This window comes from Rana temporaria, chromosome 8, assembly GCF_905171775.1.
Source record: "Rana temporaria chromosome 8, aRanTem1.1, whole genome shotgun sequence".
Lineage (NCBI taxonomy): Eukaryota > Metazoa > Chordata > Amphibia > Anura > Ranidae > Rana > Rana temporaria.
Window position 1 is genome coordinate 47,001,414 of NC_053496.1, and position 20,262 is coordinate 47,021,675.

At 44.4% G+C, this 20,262-nt stretch overlaps 1 protein-coding gene across 2 annotated transcripts in view; it reads right to left on the reverse strand.

Moving 5' to 3' along the window:
* Positions 1-285: 285 nt before the first annotated feature.
* The window catches only part of LOC120946898 (ephrin type-B receptor 5-like), a 103,747-nt gene continuing 83,770 nt past the window's right edge, over positions 286-20,262 (reverse strand). For both annotated transcript variants that reach the window (XM_040361721.1, XM_040361720.1), the window contains exons 11-16: positions 13,454-13,701; positions 10,609-10,785; positions 9,257-9,406; positions 7,363-7,556; positions 3,927-4,082; positions 286-806 (exon numbers count right to left, since the gene is read on the reverse strand). In XM_040361721.1, the coding sequence (XP_040217655.1) occupies positions 698-806; positions 3,927-4,082; positions 7,363-7,556; positions 9,257-9,406; positions 10,609-10,785; positions 13,454-13,701 (1,034 nt within the window). In that variant the 3' untranslated portion in view covers positions 286-697. The remainder of the gene's footprint in view (positions 807-3,926; positions 4,083-7,362; positions 7,557-9,256; positions 9,407-10,608; positions 10,786-13,453; positions 13,702-20,262) is intronic.

Sequence of the window (20,262 nt, forward strand, 5' to 3'; positions counted from 1 at the left end):
CCGAGGACGGCTTTGGGGGCTTTGATCTACGGTAAGTAATGCATAATGAGCTAGTATGCTAGTCATACTAGCTCATTATAGCTTTGACTTGCAGGTGTTTTTAAAAAAAAAATCCGGGTTTGCAACCACTTTAAACATGAAAAAAATGCATATTCAATAAACTTTATCTTGCAAACCTGAGCAAAAAGTGACGCTGTTTTTGTATTGTAGGAATCCAGATGACATGATAGTTCAGGGGTTGAAAAAAGAAAGTACATTTGAGAATACAATGATAACTACGTTGTATTTGTGCTGAACAGATGTCTGTCTTTATTAGTTTCCGCCACTGTCCATCAGTAACTGGTTTCTAGATGCTCAATTGCCAATTAATAATCTTGTCTTGACCGTCTTTTTTCCACCACCGTCCATCAGTAATGTTTTTTTAAATGCCAATAAATATTCTTGTCTTGTGCCCAAGAATCTTGTGGCATCTGGTACATTGAGCTGTCTTTGCGTCCCCTGGAGTCGTGCTGGCCGCTAGCGACACTGAGATCTTGACGTCAGTCAGTGTTACTCTTGGTTATTGTCCTGTCTCTGTGAATTTGTCAGTCTTGCCTGATATTTCTTCATAAGTCTGTCTCGTATCCTTAAGTCACCCTGCCTCTCGTGGCCGCTAACGTCTCCCGAATCTCAACGAATGCCCGTCTCTGCCAAGGCCTCAGACTTCCACGGGTTCCAGTGGCTGCAGATGAGCTTTTAGGAGCTGAATGCTGCTGAGTATCTTCTTCTGGTGGCCAGAAAGTGTCACACCAATTAGCTGGATGTCTCTGGAAGTGAGGAAAAGGGAGAAGATGCTTAAACATTGCGCCACAAAAGCAGTACAATGTGCTTCACGTGTAAATTATTTAGACAAATATGAAAGACATTTTCAGTAATACAAGACAATTTGATGGAAATGTTCATTTTCACAGCTGGTTTGTGAAAGATTCATTTCTTTTTTCTTTCAGATGAATGTTAAATGAAGAAGGGTCTTTTAAGGATAGCACTACTAAAAACTAAAAACTAAAATGAGTTAAAAACTTTTTATGTGCTAATAAGGAATCACTGCCTTTTTCGAAATCTCATTAGGGGTATTAGCATAAATCCTATAAGCCTGCAAATAAAATATATATGACATTAGACATGACATTAGTGACATTAGAGTCCGACTCAGTGGCGGCTGGTGCTCAAAATTTCTGGGGGGGGGGCGCAAACGTAAAAAAAAATTGCAGCCTCACTGTGCCCATCAAATGCTGCCACTGTGCCATCAATTGTCACTACTGTGCCATGCCATCAAACGCAGCCACTGTGCCATCAATTCGCACCACTGTGCCATGCCATCAAATACAGTCACTATGCCATGCCATCAAAGGTAGCCACTGTGCCATGAATTGTCATCACTGTTCAATGCCATCAAATGCAGTCACTATGCCATGCCATCAAATGCAGCCACTGTGCCATCAATTCGCACCACTGTGCTATGCCATCAAACACAGCCACTGTGCCATGCCATCAAACACAGCCATCAATTGTCGCCACTGTGCCCTTTAATTGTCGCCACTGTACCCATTGATGTCACTGTGCCCTTTAATTATCGCCACTGTGCCAATTGTCCCCACTGTGCCCATTGTTCCCACTGTGCCCATTGATGTCACTGTGCCCTTTAATTGTCGCCACTGTGCCCATTCATTCTGCTGTCCCCATTGTCCCCACTGTGCCTATTGTTGCCACTGTGCCCATTGATGTCACTGTGCGCTTCGTCGCCGCTGTGCCCTGAAAAATGCCCCTCCCCCTGCCCAGCACTTACCTTTACTGGAGTCAGCCATCCACATCCTCAACCCTCGATGTCTTCTCCCGCCCTCGATGACGCTTCAGCCAATCAGGTTACCGGTAGCCAGAACCGGCCAACCTGATTGGCTGAGACGCCTGTCAGTCTCATCCAAGGAACGCACTCCCCGTGCGTTCCAAGGATAAGCTTCCGGGGACCAGAGGGCTGTACTCGGAAAGCCTATCAGAGCCGCTGGCTCTGATAGGCACTTCCGTACAGCCAACCAGCTGCCGTTATTCAGATGGTCGGCGCTCATGTCCGGCCATCTGAATAGAACAGCGGCAGCGGCGACAATAACATAAATTCGTGCAATGCATGAATCTATGTTATTAGACTCAGTGTCGGTGAGAGCCAGAGGGGGCGGCGCTCCAGCGCCCTCTATGGACGAACCGCCATTGGTCCGACTGCTCTTTTTAACCACTTCTCATCCCGGCCATTGCACTTTGACGGCCACAAGGTGGCTCTACAATGCCGGGAGGATATCTATTGACGTCCTCGTCTCCGGCCACTGGGGGGGGGGCACGCGCGTGCCCGCCGCGTCACTAAGGTGCCGATGCGCATGCCTGGCAGCCACGATGTCCGCCAGGTACCTGCGATCGGCCGTTACACAGCCAAGTACGTGGATCTGTGTGTGTAAACACACAGATCCACGTCTTGCCAAGAAGAGGAGACCGATGCTGTGTCCCTTGTTCATAGGGACACAGATTGGTCACCTCCCCCAGTCAGTCCCCTTCCCCCTACAGTAAAAATCACACCTAGGGAACACATTTAACCCCTTCCTCACCCCCTAGTTTTAACCCCTTGCCTGACAGTCACATTTATACAGTAATCAATATGCACTGGCATATTTATAGCACTGATCGCTGTGTAAATGTGAATGGTCCCAAAAATGTGTCAAAAGTGTCCAATGTGTCCGCCATAATGTCGCAGTCCCAATAAAAAAAATCACAGATTGCTGCCATTACTAGTAAAAATAAAAAAAGTCATAATTCTGTCCCCTATCACTATATGCTTATTGCGATTTTTTTTACCAAAAATATGTCGAACAATACGTATCGGCCTAAACTGAGGAATTTTTTTTTTCTTTATTTTTTTTTTTAAATTGGGATATTTATTATAGCAAAAAGTAAAAAATGTTGTGTTTTTTTCAAAATTGTCGCTCTTTTTTTGTTTATGGCGCAAAAAATAAAAGCCGCAGACATGATCAAATACCACCAAAAGAAAGCTCTATTTGTGGGAAAAAAAAGGACATCAATTTTGTTTGGGAGCCATGTCGCACGACCGCGCAATTGTCAGTTAAAGCGACACAGTGCCGAAAGCTGAAATTTCGCTTGGTCAGGAAGGGGGTGTATGTGCCCAGTAAGCAAGTGGTTAAATATGGTATGGAAGGTGCAGTAGATTTATACAGGTACAGCTCAAAAAAGTTGAATATCATTCAAAAAGTGAAACTCATAATATATTGATTCATTACACATGATGTGATATGTTTCAAGAATTTTTTCTTTTAATTAATTTAAGGGGCGTGGCAGGGGATTTGTCCTATGCCTACATACTTTTGCTAATAGGTTTTCCTTCGTCCCCACCACCTAGCTCCTCCATGCCCACTAACCAGCTAAACAAAATGGGGTTGGCATATTACATGTAGATTGATGGAGACTTCTCCTCCCTGTTATTAAAAAAAAAAACAGGCTGGAGGGGTGCGACACAGTCTGTGACTGGCAGAAATCGACCCCCACCATGTTATTGCCAAAAATAATAAATATTTTATTTCAAATATTCATATATATATATATATATATATGAACACACAGTAAGGCAGTACCGTATTGCAAAAAATGGCCTAGTCAGGAATGGGGGTAAACTTTTCCGGAGGTGATGTAATTAAAGAGTACACGGATTAGTTCATACCCCTCCCTTTGTCTTTTTTATGAGGGTTTTTTCTCAAATCATGCCCATATTATGTGCAACAATTATTCCAACAGATAATACATGCATGCCCATGGAAAATGGCATAAACTGATTTTTTTTTTAAACCCGCAGACATAAGCAGCTGCAAAACAGAATGATGAATTTTTCTTACTCAGCCGTCAGACGAGAAATGACATCTAGACTTGTGTATCCGGCTTTATCGAAGTTCTCCTTGTATCTTTCCATCTTGATGGCCTCCAGCCACTCATGGGGTGAGGAGAGGGAGGGGAGATCCGGAGGACAGTTGCTCAGAAGCGGCTGAGAGGGTCTGATGGAGAAGAGAACGTTAAACATGGCAGCTTTCCGCACTAGTAATAATCAGTCGGCCGTGCTCTAGTTTTCACAGCTCTTAACTTACGTTAAATAGGCTTTTAGGTTAAATAATTTACAGCAGAGTTGGAAGAACCCACTAAATAAAACAAAATCTTACCATTCTGGCTTTTAGCTGAAAATAATTGCGTGTTTGTGTTTACTATATCTTTTCTGGTGACAATTTCCTCATTTGGCCTCCATGTTTTCAATCGCATGAACATTGGCAATGCTCTGTACTGCAGGACTTGGGGTTAAATGGCCACAGCAGCCTTTTTTCTTTAACCACAAAACAATTAACAATAACCAAATGAAAAACAGACCAATACACAGGGCCTTTTTTCAGCGGGAACGTGGGGGAGTGCAGTTCCGGCACCTCCGGCATTGAATGTATGTAATGGCAAGGGGTGCAGGGGGGTGCTGGAGGGTCTGTGGATGCTGTCTGCTGGGGATTCTACCGTTGCTGGAAGGGATCTATCTTATGTTGCTGGGGGACATTTGTTGCTGGGAAAGATCTACTGTTGAGAGAGGGGTCTGTTGTTGTTGGCTGCTGGAGGGTCTATTGATGCTGGAGGGTCTATTGTTGCTGGCTATTAAGAGTCTATTGTTGCTGAAGGCATTCATTGTTGTTAGCTACAGGGGATCTATTTAAATGCTTTTCTTGTTATCATTAACACATTCCATTAAAATGACTTAGTACCACAAAATTATACTTTGTCTTGTTATCTATAAAAGGGGCAGTAGGGGGCGGAACCAAGGAACTGTGCTCTGAGGTGCAGGGCCATTTGAAGGAATTTGGGGGCCACAAGCAAAATGGACAGGGCAGGGTTGAGAAGCTTGGGGATGTGCTGCTGTCGGAAATGACATCCGAGTCTTTTCAAGTTCAGAAGCGGGGGTGGGGGGTTCGGCCACTACCGAAAATGGCTTCTTAGTTCTTCCTCCTCCCTCATCCTCCTTCCTCCTCCCGTGCAGCGAGCGAGTTGCGAGGGAGGGGGGCCCAGCATGCCAGCTCGGGGCCCCAGGCCAGCTCTGGGGCCCCAAGCAATTGCTTGGCTTGCCTGTCCTGTCGCAACGGCCCTGCTGAGGTGGGTAGGGGGCAGAGACAAGAGGTAGCTCGGAAGGAGGGAGTTCCTGTACCTATTCGCTAAGAAAAAAAGCCCTGCCAATACACAACACAACTGTTGGTTACAAGAGGAAGTCTTTGGTGTCTGCAAGCCAAGAACGCTTCAGTAAAATCCACCCTTGCCCCCGGCCATAACTCACTAGCTTAAGGTTAGCTCCAGAATTGGCCATCTCTGCCTTCCCAAGGGACCAACTGGCACCAACAGGGAGCACCTTACCCTCAGATGGACCCCCAATTTGTAACCATCTCACCTTTTCAGTGACATACAAAGACCCCCTAACTCACCAAACAAAAAAAATCAAGGAAGGCCTGGGTATTACAACTTTCTTTCCTTGACAAACTTTCAAAATGAACTTTAAGCAGCCCCTGCAGATCCTACCCCTGCAGATCCTACCCCTGCAGATCCTCCGTCCTACCTGACCCTCTGCCTCCAATCTGGTAAAGCCTTTCTCTTCTACGTTAATTTAACTATTTCCTGCAGAATATCCCTCACCCTAGTCATGTAGCGCCTCCATTAATCTTTTCCTCTGTGTCGGAAGTAAGCTTTCATAGGAGAAAATTTAGGATATATCTAAACATACTGTAGATCTTTTTGATTTATAATGATTTTTTTTTTGGCGGGGTGGTATCGTATGCTTCACTGATGCACTTGGCCAACAACATCAAGACCAAGACATGGGTTTATAGAAAGAAGACTAAATGATCAATCTAGTTCAGCTTTTATTAACTAGGTTTCCTCTAGAGCACAGGTGTCAAACACAAAGCCCACGGGCCGAATTCGGCCCTCCAGGCCATTTCATGTGGCCCTCGCACCTCTCCTGTAGCTGCAGGAGAGCTCCAGCCCCCTATTTTCTGCTTTCAAGCAATGAATCCAGCAGCAGCATAAGGTAAGGGGGGTGCACTGTGATGTAAGGGAGAGTGGGGGACTCAACTTCTGATGGTGGGGTGGTTCTTGACATCTAATGTAAGGGGATGGGATGCGCTGGACATCTAATCTTAGCCCTTTTTACAACAATCATAATGCTGATGTGGCCCACAATGAAATTGAGTTTAACACCCCTGCTGTAGAGGTTTCTAGGGGTTTCCTTGAGTAATGAGCAATTTCTGCCCCTCAGATTAGTACCCACTGACACCAATGATATTTTTTATTTGAAGGTCATAATGATTTTTTTTTTTTTTGCAGGGGTGGTGTGTTAGCTTCACTATTGCACTTGGCCAGCAACAACAGTCAAGAACATAACCTGGGTATAGGAATAAAATACACAAATTGAACCATGTAGCACAGTCTTTCTCAAACAGGGATCAGTTGAACTCTAGTGTTCCTCCAGAGGTTGCTGGGGTTTCCTTGAGTAATGAGTAATTTCTGCCTACCAGATTAGTAATGTGATGGGGGGGGGGGGGTGTAATGTCAGTTGTGACTGGGGGGTCTGTGATGTAAAAGAGGGTATGTGATGTGAAGGGGGTCGAGAAAGGATGTAAAGCAGAATATGTGCATGAAGGGAGGACTATGGTGTAAAGAAGGGACCGAGGACTTGTGCAGAGATCTACACTCACCAGACACTTTATTAGCTACACCCGTATAATTGCTTGGTAACACACATTTCTAATCAACCAATCCTATGGCAGCCACTTGCATTTAGGCATATAAACGTGGTGAAGACGACTTGTTGAAGCTCAAATCAAGCATCAGAGTGGGGAAGAAATGGGATTTAAGTGATTTTAAACATGGCATTATTGTTGTTGGTGCCAGACGGGCTGTCCTGAGTATTTCAAAAACTGCTGATCTACTGTGATTTTCATGCACAACCATCTCTAGGATTTACAGAGAATGGTCCAAAAAAGAGAAAATATCCCGTGAGTGGCAGTTACTGACAGGACCTATGTGAATTTTAATTCAGTCCCCTTGATCTATACAAACATTTGTAGATAAGCTGATCATCCAGGTGAAGTTTGACCTCAAGGAAATGTCTCCATTTGAGCAGGGAGAATGTCAATTAAAAAATAAAGTCTAAATAATTGTATCCATGCCCAATGCCAATAGAACATACCATAGAAGAAAACTTGCATTTAGACTTTACTTGCATCATATGTTGCTTCAACATACGTCATAATTCACCTGCTATTTGATACTCCTACGGTTCTTAAACAATTGGGGTTTCTAATCATCCGATCCAAAGAGCTGACAATCTGTTCAAAACGCAGCCTCTGAGAGCGATCCCGCTGCCAGCAGTCTAACATTAGGAGGTGCAGGGCGCTGGGGCAGTCAGGGGGCGGAGGGAGGCGGTATTCCTGCTCAATGGCATCCAGCACCTGAGGATAGTAGAGAGAATTCAATTACAGGAAGACCCAACCACTAAAACCTCAGATAAGCTTTCGTTTTTTTTCCTGCCGAGAAAAACGGTCATGTGTACAGGGCATTAGGCTATTTATAGGGAAGACTTCAGGTGTCCTGTAATGTTCCAAAATGGTGTAATTTGAAATCGTTTGTAATAAAGCTTGCATGTTTACTCATTAAATGCTAAATATTCAGATTCTTGGACAAGATCAGTAATCACTGGTTCTCATTCAACAGACTGCTTGTACCGAGCAGTCCACTAAGACCTGGTGTGGTCATCATCTCTAAAGCCTAATCAAGATCAGTCTATCTCAATCAGGGTTCCTTCAGAGATTAGAGGTGGTAGGAGTTCCTTGAGTAATGATTATTCACCTCCCAATTGATGGTGCCTGCTTTCTGTGGTTCCAGGGCTGGTGTCACCAGGCCATGAGACCAGTGAAGCCCCAACTTATAGAGCATTCCTCCCATACCCAAAGTGTAAGGGGCATTCTCCTAACTGGCCCCCAATGTTGGGGGTAGTTCTTTCAACTAACCCACAATGTAAGGAGCATTCTTTCCACTGACCCCCAATAAAGATGGAGTTCTTTCAACTGACCCCCAATGTAAGTGGCATTCTTCCTACTGGCCCCCAATGTAAGGGACATTCTTCCCACTGACCCACAATGTAGGGGGCATTCTTCTCACTGACCACCAATAGAGGGGCATTCTTCCCACTGACCCCCAATAAAAATGGAGTTCTTCCAACTGACACCCAATGTAAGTGGCATTCTCCTCACTGGCCCCCAATGTTGGGGGTAGTTCTTCCAACTAACCCACAATGTAAGAAGCATTTTTTCCACTGAACACCAATAGAGGGGCATTCTTCCCACTGACCCCCAATAAAGATGGAGTTCTTCCAACTGACCCCTAATGTAAGCACCATTCTTCCTACTGGCACCCAATGTAAGAGAAATTCTTCCCAATGACCTCCAATGTAGGGGGCATTCTTCCTACTGGCCCCCAATGTAAGGGACATTCTTCCCAATGACCTCCAATGTAGGGGGCATTCTTCCTACTGGCCCCCAATGTAAGGAACATTCTTCCCAATGACCTCCAATGTCAAGGGCATTCTTCCCACTGACCAGCAATGTAAGGAACCTTCTTCCCTTTGACCCCAAATTTAAGGAGCATTCTTACCATTGGCCCCCAATGTAAGCATCATTCTCCCCACTGACCACGTATATACATGCAACAAATCCCTCTATTGATCTTCAATGTAAGGAGCATTATTCCTACTGACCACCAAGGTAAGGGGCATTCTTCTCCCTGACCCCCCCCCCCCCCAATTATAAGGAGCATTCTTCCCCAACTACACTGTAACCAGGCACATCTCCATCTGACCACTGAGGTAAGTGAAACCAACCTCCCACTGATTGTCAGTGTAAGGGGATCGTATCTGTCAATGATCACCAGAAATGGAGTTGTAGATATCGTTTTCAACAGTGGCTCTGAGGCCTAAAAAATATGGAAATAGTTCCTCCAGGGATAATATTTAAAAGACTGACATAGAGGATCTGTCCTGTGTTTACAACTCCCTCTGCAAATAATTTAGTGGGATACAACTGATCCACTAATTTACGTGGCACTGAGGTGGGTGGTGTAACAGAAAACTCTTAACCAATCAGTGCTCAGTCACCTCCTGGTTGCTCATGTCCCAGTATGGCCTTTCTCCATAGGATGTCACTTCCCACATGACAATCCCGTAGCTCCATACATCACTAGAGCTGGAGAATTTCCTTTGCTGATGAGCTTCGGGTGCCATCCAACGCAATGACTGTCTGCCAACCTGAAAGAAAGTAGCAGATGACTTCCATTACGAGAACTCAACCTTCAATCATTGTTCTAAGAAATGGTTAGATTTGATATAACAAAATGATATGAACACAAAGAAAATGGGATGAATCTCTCTTATGGGGACACAGCGATAGATGATTAGTAGAGTGTGGATCATTTAGAACCTCTGTCAGGTGTTTTTCCACTTAGCGACCGCCCACCGTAGATATACTGCGGCAGGGCAGCCGCTATGTGCCAGATCACGTACCTGGTACGCATGCATGTGCCGCTGGCGACCCGCTCCTGCTGTAAATGGACGCGCCAAAACCCGCCGATCGTTCAGGAGAAAGGCAGATCGCCATTTTGTTAGAGGGGAATGTGCTGTTCCTGCGTTCCTGCTAAGCAGGAACACGGATCTTTACATTCCCCCCAGTCAAAGCACCTCCCCCACACAGTTAGTAATCACTCCCAGAGAAAACAGTTAACCCTTTGATCGCCCCTGATGTTAACCCCTTCCCTGCCAGTGTTATTAGTATAGTGACAGTGCATATTATTTTAGCACTGATTACTGTATTAGTGTCACTGGTCCCCAAAAAGTGTCAGTTAGGTGTCTGATTTGTCTGTCGCAATATTGCAGTCCCACTATAAATCATTGATTGCCGTCATTACTAGAAAAAAATATAAAAAAATAAAAATATATCACAGTTTATAGACGCTGTAACTTTTGTGCAAACCAATCAATATGCACGTATTGGAATTTGTATTACCAAAAATATGTAGCAGAATACAATTGGAGTAAATTGATGAAGAAATTCGCTTTTTACATTTTTTTTATTGTTAATGTTTTATAGCAGAATGTAAAATATATATTTTATTTTATAACAAAATTGTCTGTTTTTTTGTATTTAGTGCAAAAAATAAAAACCGCAGAGGTGATCAAATATCACCAAAAGAAAGCGCTATTTGTGGGTTAAAAAGGGACATTTATTATTATTTGGGTACAGCGTCGCACAACAGCGTAATTGTGAGTTAAAGTAAGAATCGCAAAAAAATGGTCTGTCATGAAGGGGGGTAAACCTTCCGGAGCTGAAGTGGTTAATGATGTCTGTGCACCCTCATGGTAGATGTCTCTTCTCTTCCTGTGTGGTCACAAAAAGGGAAGGAAAATCCCACCAGTGAGACATCCATTAAATTCTTACAAAGTAAGTAGCTTACCACCTCTCCAGGCCCACGTAAGCCGGACACTTTACACACCAGCTGGCCGTTCACCAAGATGCTGCGAGCAGCCAGATTCCTGTGAACGTAACTTCTCTCTGAAAGATAACGCATACCGGACGCCACTCCGCGCAGCATAGAGACCATCTGCAGGGCCGACAGACCACCTTCACATTGCTGGGAGAGAAGAGAGGGTGGATGTCACATAAAATGTACTATAATGTTCCAAATCTCTCTCTCTCTCTATCTGTCTATATTTATATATTGATCGATCTATTTATCTATTTATATTGCTTTCTCTGTCTATCTTTATCTCTCTATCTTTCTATCTGTATCTATCTTCCTCACTTTATCTGTCTTTCTATCTCTCTCTCTCTCTCTATCTTATCTGTCTATCTATCTATCTATCTATCTATCTATCTATCTATCTATCTATCTCTATCTTCCTCACCATCTGTGTTTTTATCTCTCTCTCTATCTATCTATCTATCTATCTATCTATCTATCTATCTATCTATCTATCTATCTATCTATCTTCATCTCTCTATCTTTCTATCTTTATCTATCTTCCTCACTTTATCTGTCTTTCTATCTCTCTCTCTCTCTCTCTCTCTCTATCTATCTATCTATCTATCTATCTATCTATCTATGTATGTATCTATCTATCTGTCTATCTTTATCTCTCTCCCCCTCTATCTTTATCTTCCTCTATTCATCTGTGTTTCTATCTCTCTCTCTATCTATCTATCTATCTATCTCTATCTGTCTATTTTTCTATCTCTCTTCCTCTATCTATATTCCTTGCTTTATCTGTCTTTCTCTCTCTCTATCTATCTCTATCTGTCTGTCTATCTTTATTTCTCTCTATCTATTTTTCTCTATATTCCTCTCTTTATCTGTCTTAATATCTCTGTCTCTATCCATCTCTCTATCTTTATCTCTCTCTCTCTCTCTCTCTCTCTCTCTCTCTCTCCCCCTCTCTCTCTATCTATCTTTCTCTATCTTCCTCTCTTTATCTGTCTTTATCTGTCTCTCTCTCTCTCTCTATCTGTCTAACTTTATCTCTCTCCCTCTCTTTCCTAATCCATCTAGGGCTAGTATGGTCTATTTAATGTTCTCTGGGTTGAAAAAAAAACTGTGTTAGACCCCTTTCACACTGAGGCTATTTACAGGCATTTTAGCGCTAGAAATATCGCCTGAAAACTGCCTTCCATTTATTACATCCCTGGGTGGTGTGCTTGCGGGACTCTGGAAAAGTCCTACAAGATGCATCTTTGGGTAGGTTTGGGAGGGCTGTATACAGCGTTCCCAAAATGCCCTGCCCATTGCAATGAATGGGCAGCGCTTCCGAAGCTCCTGGAAAGCGATTCGGCAGCACAGGAGTTTTTAACACCGTATTTAGCTCCACTAGCGGACGAAAAGCGCTGCTTAAACAGCTGTAAAGCGCTGCTAAAACGAGCGGCGCTTCACCGCTAACCCTTTAATTGTTTTCACTGTGCCCTGTAAAATGCTTCCCCCTTGCCCCCCTCCCCACCCCCCCCGCCCGGCACTTACCTTTCTGGGGTCAGCCATCCTCCATCCACGGTCCCTCAATGTCTTCTCCCGCTCTCGATGATGCTTCAGCCAATCAGGTTACCGGTAACCAGAACCGATGAACTCGATTGGCTGAGACGCCTGTCAGTCTTATCCAAGGAACGCCCCCCCCCCCCTTACATCCCCTGGATAAGTATTTGGAAGCCGATTACAGCCTGAGGGCTGTAATCCGAAAGCCTATCAGAGCTCTGATAGGCACTTCCAAAGCCATGCAATGCATGAATCTGTGTATTGTATTCAGTGGCGATGCGGGAGCGAGAGGGGGCGGCGCTCCGGCGCCCTCTATGGACGCAACGCCACTGCGCTATTCTAAATTTAGAGGGTCTCTGAGCCAATAGTGTGCTCAGACTTTGTTTAATTTCATTAAATTTGCCTCTGTTCTGGCTATGGTTATGTTTGATAGGATTTTCCACTGTTGCCTGTAGGTGGCGTTACCACCTCAGGCCAATGTTGGAACACAAGCAAACCATAGTGTATTGAGTGACCCTTCTCGGCAGCAGCCCAGTGGGAGTGGTGCCCCGCTGTGCATGCCGGGAAGGGGTACTTAGGGGGCAGACGCCATTTTTCAGGGGGTCCTTCGCCTCGTGGCCCTCCTGGCTCGAGGTGTGTGTGTGAGATTCCAGCCGGGACCACGTTGGTCCGAGGCTGCATCTCTATCGAGTAGGCCCAGCTGTGCTGGCTGGGGCCTATAATTCTAAAGGGGATCCCAAGCTGTCCATCCAAGTGAGGAAAGCGTTTAACGAAGGAAACCGGGGGAGGACCTGCCCTGGAGGAGACCAAGCAAGGCAAGCTAATGTCTCGGGATAGGCCTGGTGACAGACCTGTGGCAGAGGATTCCTGGCTATCCATGATCATTCTCAGACGGTCTGTGGCAGAGACTGTTCTCATACTGTCCGTGCATCATTCCGGCTGCTAGGCCATGTGAGAGGGGTCTATCCGGGTGAGCAATACCCACTCAAGAGGGAGTGGTGACTGACTGATTGGAACTTTAGATATTTTTGTGCATGCTGTACCATGTACCTGAACCTTCCCCTTCTCTCTATACTCTCCACTTTCTTCACAAGTGTTATGCAGAAAAAATAAAACCTAACAGTTGAAGGTTTTACATCTTGTGTGGACATTGCGATTTCTACAGACTTTCTTCCCTGGACAGCGAACTTAGAGGTAACGTGCAAAACCCAAATCTAAACCAGCAGCTCCTATGGGGGTAGTGCTACACAGTCACAGCAGAAACCTCCTCCTGCACACTTACTCGAAGATATGCATCCAGTGCCCCATTCTCCATATACTCTGTAAGGATCATTATGGGGCGACTGCGGGTCACAGCCCCTTCAAGGCGCACGACATTGGGGTGGTCAAACTGTCCCATGATGCTTGCTTCACTGAGAAACTCTGCGCGTTCCTTGTCTCCGCTCCCTGAGCGCAGTGTGCGGATACACACGGCTATCTCTCGCTTTCCGGGTAGACAAAGGCGGCCACGGCAGACATCACCGTACTCTTCTGGAGGAGAAAGTGAAAGTAAAAGTAAAAAAATAAAAAATAAAGTATGAAAAAAAAAAACAATTTCCGGCTCTAGGGCTCTAGTACACACTGTAGTTGTGGGACATTGGCTGGCAGGATTGTGACTGGTGTACCTAGGTTTCCCACATACATAGGGATCTATTTAAAAATGATTTGTTGGATGAATGTCACACATATGTGTGCAGGCTGGGCAAATTGTACCCATATTTTCTGTAATAGATTATCTTTTTATGATCATCAGCACCATCTAGTGGCCAAATACCTGTATATTTTCTCATTGAGGTATTGCAGAGAACTATAACACCTTTTGGCAGCTAGATGGAGCTGCTAAAAAAAAAAAAGTCCTGCTAGCCGCATCTTTGGAGCGGTGTGTATACCGCTCCTCCACCGCTCCTACCCATTGAAATCAATGAGACACCACAGCTGCCGCCGGCATTGCACCTCTGCAGAGCTCTGTGAAGCTGTAGCACTGGCTTCTATGAATGGAGGAGATGGACAGAAAGGCCAGTATAGTCAGGCACTCTTGATAGGTACCTGGGTTAGCTCCCTTAGTCCTATCAACCCCCGCTGCACCGGAGGATTACAGTGGCAGGGGGAGGTAGAAGAGGAGGAATTCTGCTAAACAAAAACACAGCAGTACAAGGGACACATCTCAGTAAAGACAAGTAATGTTCCTTGTGCCTTATTTTTTTTTTTAAAGTAAACTTAGGGTTTAAATTAGGGGTGTAATAAAGAAAAAAATGCTATTTGTCCTGTGAAACTGCAAATGTTAATAACGACTTCCATACCGCCCCTATTCTGGCGCTTCTCTCCTTCATGTAAAAATCACATTTTTTTTGCTAGAAAATTACTCAGAACCCCCAAACATATATATATATATATATATATATATATATATATATATATATATATATATATATATATATATATATATATATATATAGCAGACACCCTAAGGAATAAAGTGGCGGTATTGCAACTTTTTATCTCACACGGTATTTGCACAATAATTTTTCAAATGCCTTTTTTTTGGAAAAAAAAAACGGCTTCATGAATTAAAAAATAACAAAACAGAACAGTAAAGTTAGCCCAATTTTTTTTGTATAATGTGAAAGATGATGTTACGCCGAGTAAATGGATACCTAACTTGTCACGCTTTAAAATTGCGCACACTCATGAAATGGCGCCAAACTTCGGTACTTAAAAATCTCCATAGGCGACGCTTTCATTTTTCTTACAGGTTACCAGTTTAAAGTTACAGAGGAGCTCTAGTGCTAGAATTTTTGCTCTCGCTCTAACGGCTATAATTCACATGTGTGGTTTGAACGGCGTTTACATATGTGGGCGGGACTTACGTGCGCGTTCGCTTCTGAGCGCAAGCTACTGCAGACAGGGGCGTTTTAATTTTTTTTTTTATTATTCATTTTGAAATTTGTTTTTACACTTTTTTTTTCCAATTTTTTTTATCACTTTTATTCCTATTACAAGGAATGTAAACATCCCAGTAATAGGAACACTGTGTGACAGGTCCTCTTTATGGAAAGAGGCAGGGTTAATAAGACCCCACATCTCTCCTCCAGGCTGGAAAGCATGAGATCGGGAAAAAAAATTCACTGATCTCATGCTTTCAGTCGAGATTGCGTCTTTGTTTACTTTCGGGTACCCGGGTGTGACGTCATAACTTTGCGTCCGGGCCTCCGACGATCATAGAGATGACCGGTGACCATTTGGTCACCGGAAATCACTATGCTCTTCATTCAGCGGCGGCCAATTAGTTCTCCGGGCCCGGAGAAGCACCGGATGGTGGCGGGAGGGGGGAATGTCCCCTCCCGCCGCCTATAAGAACGCTCAAGCGGTGGAACCGCTGCCATGATCGTTCTTATGGTACGCAGAATCGCCGCCTGAAAAAAAGGATACCTGAATGATGCTGCAGGCATCATTCAGATATCCCCCACTAAAGTCCAGGACGTCATATGACGTCCTACGGTACGGAACTGGTTAATTTATGCAGAATATAGTGGACTCAGGTAAATACCACATTATGGACACTAGATGGAGCTGATGATCATAGAAAACACATAGGCCCAGATTCGCAGAGAGTGGGCGCACATTACGCCATTGTAGAGTAACCAATGTACGCCACGCCGGCGTAGCGCAGAGAGGCAAGCATTGAATTCAGCAAGCCAGTGCTCCCAACGCTGCGCCAGCGTGGCGTAGGATTCGAAGGCGTAGGTCTTTTGTGGGCATGACCCATGCAAATGAGGCATGACCCAATGCAAATGATGGGCCGAGCGCCAGACAGATACATATTACGAACTGCGTATGCGCCGTGACGTGGACGCATCCCCCTGCGCCTGCTCACAACCACGTCGGAACAACTGCCTAAACTACGCCGGATCACTTCGTACGGCGTGAACGTAACCTACGCCCAGCCAGACACACGTCCAACGTAAAATACGCCAGCTTGTGTTCCCTGGTGCAGACCTTTGCATGTCTGCTGCTGGGTTACACCTCCTTTATGAGGAATAACTTTACGCCAGACGTACAACTTACGCGCACATCGCGTAGCCTGCGTCGGGCGCACGCAGGTTCGTGAATCGCCGTATTTCCCTCTTTTGCATGTTTGAATGGCTAATCAATGGGAGCGGCACCATGCACCCAGCCTAAATGTGCGCCCACCCTACGCCGGCGTAAGCAAGATACGTTGGCGGGGTGTAGCCTGTTTTTAGGTGCATTTCTGTTTGTGGGTCTGGCGCACAGATACGACGGTGCACATTTGCACTTACGTCGGCGTAACTTGTTATACATCGGCGTAAGTGCTTTGTGAATCCGGTCCATACTTATTTACTATGGGCCAGATTCACGTACAAATGGGCTACGCTGCGGCGGCGTAACGTATCCCATTTACGTTACACCGCTGCAAGTTTACAGCGTAAGTGCCTGATTCACAAAGCACTTACCTGTAAACTTGCGGCGGCGGATCGTAAATCTGCCCGGCGCAAGCCCGCCTAATTCAAATGGGGCGGGCACCATTTAAATTAGGCGCGTTCCCGCGCCGAACGTACTGCGCATGCTCCGTCCCTAAAATTTCCCGGCGTGCATTGCGCTAAATGACGTTGCAAGGACGTCATTGGTTTCGACGTTAACGTAAATGGCGTCCAGCGCCATTCACGGACGACTTACGCAAACAACGTGAAATTTAAAAATTCGACGCGGGAACGACGGCCATACTTAACATTGGTTAGACCACCTAGAGGGCATGCTTAGTTTTACGCGACATATCTCTACGGAAACGACGTAAATTTAGAGCGACGGGCAAAGCGGACGTTCGTGAATCGGCGTAACTAGTCATTTGCATATTCTACGCCGACCGCAATGGAATCGCCACCTAGCGGCCTGCCTAGAATTGCAGCCTAAGATCCGACGGTGTAAGTCACTTACACCTGTCAGATCTTAGGGCTATCTATGCGTAACTGATTCTATGAATCAGGCGCATAGATACGACAAGCGTATCTCAGAGATACGCCGACGTATCTCTTTTGTGAATCTGGCCCTATGTTCCTCAGCTCCATCTAGTGGTCATAATGTGTTTTCCTAATTGACTCTATATGCAGAATATAGTAAATACCACATTATGGACACTAGATGGAGCTGATGATCATAGAAAACACATACTTATTTACTATGTTCCTCAGCTCCATCTAGTGGTCATAATGTGTTTTCCTAATTGACTCTATATGCAGGATTGTATAACATTTGACCCTGAGAGAAAAAAAGTTTAATAACATTTGATTCTGCCTTTATTTGCACAGAGCGATGTGTACATGCAGTTTTACATTTTTACATATACACCTTTAAGTTAACTGAATAAAATCCATATATATAATAAACAGTATGCAATCATATGTAATGTATCAAATATTGAAACAAAGATTCACATTCACAATGTCATTTTCTATAAGAAGGTTTTTCAGGCGGAAGGAAGGGTTACTGCATATTATCTCGGTATTTAATGCCTCTGTTCAGGAATAAAACATTTGTGTTTCCTCTTTGCGAGTTAGTCCAATGAAACAGAAAACTCATCGTGTATTTCTCATAAAATGCCTTCAGGTCCTCGGAAATATTCATCTAATCGTATCTTCATCTCATTACAAGGAAGATGTCAGGACAAATTTTTAACACGTTTTAACATAACAGGAAATTATTTCCACATGACGGGCCGCCGTCTTCTCCGCCGCAGATGAACTTTAAGGAGCGACATTAATTCTAATTACCGAGCGGGGGGATTTTTATAAACAGGGACGAGCGAAGAGAAGAAAATCTGCCAATTTTTCTTTTACAGAATTTTAGTTCACCGGAAAAGTGTACAGAGATTTTTCTTTTTCTTTGGAGATTCAGAAGGTTTAAAGGGGTTGTAAAGGTACAATTTTTTTTCCCCTAAATATCTTCCTTTACCTTAGTGCAGTCCTCCTTTACTTACCTCATCCTTCCATTTTGCGTTTAAATGTCCAAATGTCCAAAGATAGATACCTCAAGGGGAACTTCGTCTATCACAGAGGGGGTCAGACGGGAGGTCCTACGTAGACTGTACGAAATCCAGCTGGTGGATGCATGGAGGATGTTACATGGGGAAGAGAGGGACTACACCTTTTTCTCCAATCCCCACCAGGTGTACTCCAGGATAGATCTCTTCATGATACCTCACTATCTGATCTCCTCTGTGAAGGAGGTGTCCATTGGTAATATTACATGGTCGGATCATGCCCCAGTTAGTCTGCGTATCTCACTATCTGGCATAGGGCTTGCACAGGAGAGAAGGTGGCGTCTAAATGAAAGCCTCTTGCAGAATAGGGAAGTGAGAGAAGATGTTGCTCGGGAAATCACAGAATATTTCCAAATGAATGCTACCCCCGGGAGTAATCTAGGGATGGTGTGGGAAGCGCACAAAGCGGTGATCAGGGGGGTCCTTATCAGACATGGATCGATTCTAAAAAGGAAGCGAGAACAGCAGGTTAAAAATTTACTAACAGAGATCCAGGAATTAGAACTACAACATAAAAAGACACATACCCCTCAAACAGGCAGAGAATTGAGCCACCTGAGAAGGCAGTTGACAGAGATCCTACGCTATAAGGCCAAAGCAATAATACAAAGGGGAAGGAAAATAAATTACGAATTTGGAGACAAGTGTAGTAAACTACTAGCTGGGAAATTGAAAGAGAAGAGTCAACAAACGTATGTCCCGCAAATCAAGGGGAAGGAGGGACAATTAAAACGTACGCCAAAGGAGATAGTGGAGGAGTTTGGGAGATATTACTCCTCTCTATATAATTTGGCACAGCTACCAGTAGCCCCACCCAAAATAGAAGAATATCTTTCAGCAATGGACTTAGCTAGGTTATCATCAATAGCTCAGGCCAGTTTAGACACCCCCATCTCGATAGAAGAAATAGAGGCAACGTTAAAAACTATGAAGGAAGGGAAAGCCCCGGGACCGGATGGCTATACGATAAGATACTATAAAGAATTTGTAACACTACTGGGAGGGCAGTTAGCAGAGTTTCTCAATGCAGTAGGCCAGACGGCTGGGTTCCCGCCGGACGCATTACTAGCTCAAATTATAGTCATTCCCAAAGATGGGAAAGATCCGGCGGAGTGCGGCAGCTATAGGCCGATTTCATTGTTAAACTCCGATTTAAAACTCTTTACGAAGTTACTAGCAAGACGGATCCAAGTATGGTTACCCGAGCTAGTCGATATGGATCAAGTCGGATTCGTACCTACACGGGAGGCAAGAGATGGTACAATAAGGGTTCTTAATCTGGTGCAGGAGGCCACTGACGGGGACATCCCTTGCGTGTTCCTAAATACTGATGCCGAGAAGGCTTTTGATAGAGTGAGCTGGAATTTCCTGTTCTCAGTACTGAGACACGTGGGCCTGGGGGAGAATATGTTAAGGTGGATAAGAAGTGTTTATACAGACCCACGTGCCTCAGTGAGAGTTAACGGGATGTTCTCTAAAACTTTCCAAATCACAAACGGAACGCGCCAGGGATGTCCCCTGTCACCGCTACTATTTGTGCTATCTTTGGAGCCCTTATTAAATAAAATACGCCAAAATCCGGATATACGGGGTATACAGATAGGGGGGAGAAGGCATAAAATAACTGCATTTGCAGATGACTTGCTGTTTACTATATCAAACCCTCACGTATCTCTTCCCAATCTCGTCAAAGAAATCGCTAAATTCGGAGAGCTCTCCAACCTAAAAATAAACCAAGCAAAATCTGAAGCAATGAGTGTGTCAATGACACCCCAGAAACAGTCAATTATACAACAAAACTTTGGTTTTAAGTGGAAGACTGCGCTAAAATACTTGGGTACCCTGATTCCAGCAAACATAAAAGAAGTTTTTAAAATAAATTTTCCACCTCTTCTTACTTCAATAAGAATGCTACTAGAGAAATGGCAACATGGACTACATTCATGGTTCGGCAGAAATAATATAGTCAAGATGAGCATCTTGCCAAAGATTACGTA